Raw genomic sequence first — 6,074 nt, forward strand, 5'->3', positions numbered from 1 at the left:
GCATGCAGATCCAGGGGCATGCATCCCCAGGAAGATCCCAGTGCAGCCCACAGCCCTCCCAGGATGTGCACAGCAGCAAGAGCCATGCTCCCCCCCATCCCATGCCCCACACTTACTCACAGTTTCCTCTGCTTCACTCCCTGCTGCTGCCCTGGGAGCAGCCGATGGGCTGCGCTGCACCCCTCCCCCTCCCCCTGCCCCTTCCGCTATAGACTTACCTCGCTGCACCCCGGGCCTCTGCTTCTCCCCACTCACCCCAGCCCCCGCTGCAATGGCCCTGGGAGCAGCCGACACCACCTGCCTGCACCATGGCACGGCGCAGCCCAGGGGCTGGGGTGAGCATGCAAGAGGAGCCCCGGAGCCAATCGCATAAGAGCGAATTTCCCTTGCATATAATGAATTTGGGGTATAAAAAGGGCCATAGCATAATAGGAAATTTGCATATATAGAACCCGCATAAATCAAGGGAAACCTGTATACCGTTTTCAAAAACTGATGTAAACTGCACTAGGATCAGAAATGGACAGATGCGCAACTGTCCCACAGTACCTCACACAAGAAGCCAGGCCACCAGGTGGTCAGGATCAGGCCAACAATCTGTTTTAGCAACCACTACCCAACATGGCTGTGGACAGATGAAACCTATACTGTGCAATGTACACTGGTTAAGTTTTACCCTGATTCTTTCATTCTTCACTGAATAGGATAATGTTACTCTAGTTCAGGGGTTTGTTTTTACCCGCACGTTTTTTTTTACCCTGATTTTAAAAAGGCCTTACAAAGCCAGCCGTTGCAGGTCTCAGAGAATCCTTATGCAAGAGAAACTAAACACCAAACTCAGAATCAAGGAATCCTGAATACTCTACCTCTTACGAACTGACCAAGAAACAGAGCAAATTCCTCCAGGAATTTCCTCAACCTAACAAGTAGCTGGTAAGTACCTGGCCTTGAATGAAAATAAATGCTATATTTAAGACTGGATTTCAAATTGATTACTCTATCTACTCTCCAGATGTGGAAAAAATTACCAATACTTGTGCAGACAAGACAATCTAACACAGGGCTATATATGAGCATCTAAAGCATGTCCACAAGAACAAGTAATTCCATACCTTTAATGTTTCTACTTCGTATTTCAGTCTTTGGTTATCTGCCTGCAAGTCTCTATTCCTCTGTTCAGCCTGCACTAGCTGGGCCTCCAATTCTGCTTCCAATTCTCTGCTTCCCTCCTGGAATTCAGCCAGCTCTTCCCGTGCCTCCTGGAAACTGTAAGGAGAGGATTTATATCAGTCATGGATCTAATTCATCAAGGAAGAACAAAACTATTTGTTATTCTCTAGAGATAACAGGCCCAAACAAACATTTCTTCATGTGGCCAGACTCATTTAAACAGTGACCATTTAAAAAGGAAGAAAAATTTTGAAAGATAGGAGTTATTTTAAGCTTGGCAATTGAAACATCATTATTATGCATTAAACAAGCAACTGTATTAAATCCAATTCCATGAACTAAGTTTATTAAAAGGGTGCCTTAGAGCAGTGATTCCCAATCAGAGTATCATGGCATCCTGGGATGCCTTGAGATCCTTCACAAGATAAACCCAGAGATTTCAAACAGAAATCCATAGTGTTTAAAACGTTCTAGCCCACCGTGGTCTTTTTTGAGTTCTTTGCAACAGGAGTTTTGCTCTTATTTTTCTGTAGTCAAAACATGAGTGAAAAGTAAAAACTAGCATTTTCTGAGGGGTATCTTGAATCTAAAAAGGCTGAGAACCACTACCTTAGAGTCCAACACTCCCTGTATTCCTCAATACATCTCACAGCTAGTATTTATTAAACAGTTTCACAGTCCTGCCATTAGTCACTGAGTAAGTACAAAGTTGAATTTAATCTGATGTTCACTGAAAAACAGACCCTACAAGCAGTTTAGCAGTACATGAGTATACATCTACCTCACTGGAACATTTCAAATTTACAGTCAAACCTCAATTTTTTTCTCTGAAACACTGAGATTATTAAGCACTTAGGCAGGAAGCCAGCACATACTTACCTTATACCACTGCAGGGTATTAAATTGCTAAAAGTAGCCACTCAACATACTCTGTGTACTAAGTCCGCATCTGCCCTGAATTTAAGAGCTCAGCTCTTAGCAAGCAGTAAAAACTACACAGGAAATAAAAGTACGAAAGGTATAGAAAGCAAAGCTTTCACTGACTCCATAAGGTGCCAATTTTCTGACACCAAAGAATGGCTCAGGAGATGTCAGGTCCTTTCAGATTCTCCCTCTGAAATATGCTGGTTCTGTACATAGACAGCAAAATGTCTTCTAGACTCTGATGTGCCTCTCATGACTGGAGAAAGTTTTGCTTGCTGTATCCCCAGCATATACAAGAGAAACACAGAACAGGAGGAAAATGATCCATTGAAAAGCAAACAGAATTCCTCAGAATTTCTATTAGCTTCAATAGTCATTAAAAGAAATCCATAGAATTGGATCAGTAGGAGTCTCCAAAAGAATTCAGGCAAGCTGGAGTCTAATAAAAAAAAAACCCCTAGAATTCTTAAAGGAGAGAAAGGGAGGCTCCAAAGTTAAGCTTCATACCAGTAACTACTTCAAGGAGCAAAAAAATTGGTAAAATAAAAGCATAGGAGAGTGGCAGCATTCCAATGATAAAATGTCCTATTGTTATCTGAGGCAACACTTAGACAATACAGAGATGATAAAAAAAAAAAACCAGAAGTTCCTACTGAAACAGGCTACAAACAACAGCTTAGGGTTCACAGGGTGGTAATGCCAGGCATGAGATAGTCAGGTCCGAGCAGCTGGATTTTCATTCACTGATCTACCCATTTCAAAGTTGAAAATGCAGAAATTCATGTTGATATCCGAGGAATCAAAGTATATCCCTTGGAGAGAGTCTCAGCTGTGTTCTGTTCATGTAACCCAGCAGTAAGAATTGTTGTTAAAGCAAAACAATACCTTTGTTTGTACTTAAAGGAAAGCTCTTTCCAGTAAGCAGTTTCCTCCTTTGGACTTGAAAAAGTTGGGATTTCTTCACTGTCCATGATCAATTCAAACCTGCAAAATGCAAACACAAAGAGACAAATAGGATGGTACTCTGGGATTGTTGCTAAATTCTGGGGTTCATTATTGTGGCTTTCCCTGAGTTTCTGCCTTCTGAGAAATGTATATTAATTCAGCTTTCATGAAAGTAACACTAACAATAGAGAGGATGACTGCACCTGCAAAAGAAAGCAACACACCTGCTATTCCAGTTCACAAGACAGGGGTATAACAGTTTGTGATCCAAATATACAGAAACCAAAAAAAAATCCACCTTTAATTTGGACCCAACTCTAAAGTATTAGTAGCATCACACACTTGCTTAGGATTTATTTCAACAAGGGCGGCTGCATCTACACGAGGCACTGACTGCGCAGTAGCCCATGTGGCAGAGAGTGTGATGTGACACCACTGTGCAAGTCATGAGCTACTGCACAGTCAGCGTCATGAAGAAGCCATTCCTTGGTCATTTAGTACTTGTTTATACAAGTACTAAATAACTGCGCAGTCAGTCTCTCATGTAGACGTGGCCACCATCTACTCTTGTGAGGATTACTCTTAAAATTAGCAGTCCTCACAATTTAAATTTTCATCCATTTAAAATACGTGTTAAAAAGAGGTATTTTTTAATGTTAGCAACACACTCATTAATGCAAGTTAAAATTCCCATTAGGGTAACAAGAGGCAGACACTTTGAGCTTAGCCATCCAGCTATGCTATACAAGCAGGGAATTCAAGCCCTATCCATGTTTTGCTTTGAACTAAAATTTTGCCTATACAGAAGGAAGTGACCAAAACATTTTCATTCCCTCAGTCCTCTCAAGTGAATGAGAAGTGGGCAGAAAAATCTAGAGTTCCCATATGATTAAGTAGACCATCACAGAACAGTATTTAAAAGTGGTGTTGAAGTCAGGTTGTAGCTGTGATGGTCCAGGAAATATGCGAGGCAAAAATTTGTGTGGGTGATATCTTTTATGCGGCCAACAGCATGACTGGGAGAGTCTTAAACAAGGTTTTGGGTAAGAGTCCAGGTGCTCAGTCCAGATGAGGAAAATGTCACGTATGTATCACAGATATAGTGCTGGTTTGGCACTTGTCAAAAACTCAATGATCCACCTGCCTACTTCTCCTTCCCCAATGCCTCAGCAGTCAAGGACAATTCCTTTTTTGAGGAGCTCAGAGGCACAAAACAACTCTGCTGAAATCAATAAAGAAAAATCTGACGAGTCGTACAGGGTGATGTTTTATAAATAAAGCCAGGACAAATCAGCACATTCTCTTTTCAGAGCAGGAAGCTGAACTCATTCAGAGGGTGTTAAGAGCACCTCAGATTACTCTCATCCCACTCCTTAAATGCACTTCTGTAAAATGCCCCTTTTATGATTACAGAATGAGTATTATTATTAATTTATATTATGATCATTCCTGACAGCCCCAGTCATAGATTGGGATAATAGATTAAAAGACAGTCATAGTTATAAACCAAACAATAATCCCTTACCCAAAGAACTGACAGCCTGAACAGTGTTTTTCTCATCCACATTTCACTGTACTGACAGAGTAAATTTACACATAGATCCATTATAATCACTATCAGCACACATTCATTCACATTTAACAATAGCACCATATTTTTATGGGTTAATTTTCATGGGACAAATCCAATTGACTATTTTTTCTTTGAAGAGGGAATTGTGCTAGTTGCCTTTGGCTGTGCATCAGCAGTGTAAACAGTCTCTGTAAAGCAAATCAGCTCCATCATTATTATTACTAGACAGCAGCAGCATGGGAGTTCTCAACAGAAAAAATTGCTGAGAATTTCACAGCTAAACTTTCACGGCTATTTTCTAGTCCATGAAAATCAGTGAAAAGGACTATTTCCACTTGCTTAATCTTTAAGAAAATTGCTTAGGACTATTATTTGTAACTGCTATAGCTTTTATCAACATAATTTTTACAGTAAATGAACAAAGCATAAAGCTCCTATGTAACGGCTCCTCACTTACAGGCCTGTAGTCCCCTTGATTCAAATTCAAGATGATCGTGTGAACGCAGCTGAAGTATTCAATCCCCTTCTGCTCAAAATCTGCCTATATCAGTGAAACATTTGTTATCAGAACACAATACATGACAAACAAGTCATGCCCTGTCCCTCTAGGGAGTCCATCACTAGCACATGGCACATTTAATACGATTTAGATTAAGAACAAACATTTCCCCCAAAATACAGGATGCACAGGTTTAGACACTAACTACTTTGAAGCTGCAATATTAAAAGATAAACAAGGAGAAGGCTATATGTCAGGACATTCCAGTTTGCCTTCAGAGAAGGGCTTACATCATTTTCTACAGGCAGCTAAGATGCATCTCAGATGAACATCCATTCAGAGCCTTCCTTCCATCTGCGCAAGCAAGCTACACCTTGGGAAACAAACACCTGAGGCATCTCTGCTGACTGTAGAGATCCAGAGGAACATGGGAGAAAGGATGTCTTTCCTTTATAAAAAGGTCTAGTAATTTTTAATATAAGCAGTTTGCCCCTTAATATAACCTTCCGCACCTTACGTCCCACCTATGTAAGGTCAAAAAATCCTGGTGTACCCCTCTCCTCCCCCCACCGACTGGTGGGACCAGGATTTTTTGACCTTACGTAGGTGGGATGCAAGGTGCAAAAGGTTGAGAACCGCTGACCTATGCTAGGGACAGAAGTCACACAACTGGTTTAAACCTGTAACCGAACAGAAGCTCAGTGAACATAAACCAGTTTCAAAATGGCTGAAACTGGTTTAAGATAAACCTGATTGTATGTAGTATCAGACTTAACTGATTTGGGTCAAACTGGTTTATGAAACTTCTGTCCCAGACCCCTTCCTGGTGCAAGTTAAATCAGTGTCCCCCAGCATCCCAGCATGCTTTGCAGCCCTGGGCTGGGCTGGACTATCTGATCCAGAGAGCAAGGTTGGCTCCACCCCTCTGCTCCCTAACTGGAGCAGTAAGGGTTGGCTGACAAA

The 6,074-nt window shown here is 41.3% G+C and overlaps 1 protein-coding gene across 1 annotated transcript in view; it reads right to left on the reverse strand.

Moving 5' to 3' along the window:
- The window catches only part of NDEL1 (nudE neurodevelopment protein 1 like 1), a 46,726-nt gene extending 41,549 nt beyond the window's left edge, over positions 1 to 5,177 (reverse strand). The window contains exons 1-3 of the mRNA XM_006037749.2: positions 5,070 to 5,177; positions 2,980 to 3,078; positions 1,113 to 1,266 (exon numbers count right to left, since the gene is read on the reverse strand). Of these exons, the coding sequence (XP_006037811.1) occupies positions 1,113 to 1,266; positions 2,980 to 3,065 (240 nt within the window). The 5' untranslated portion in view covers positions 3,066 to 3,078; positions 5,070 to 5,177. The remainder of the gene's footprint in view (positions 1 to 1,112; positions 1,267 to 2,979; positions 3,079 to 5,069) is intronic.
- Between the last annotated feature and the right edge of the window lie 897 nt (positions 5,178 to 6,074).

The sequence above is a fragment of the Alligator sinensis genome, unplaced genomic scaffold (genome assembly GCF_000455745.1).
Source record: "Alligator sinensis unplaced genomic scaffold, ASM45574v1 scaffold1145_1, whole genome shotgun sequence".
Classification (NCBI taxonomy): domain Eukaryota; kingdom Metazoa; phylum Chordata; order Crocodylia; family Alligatoridae; genus Alligator; species Alligator sinensis.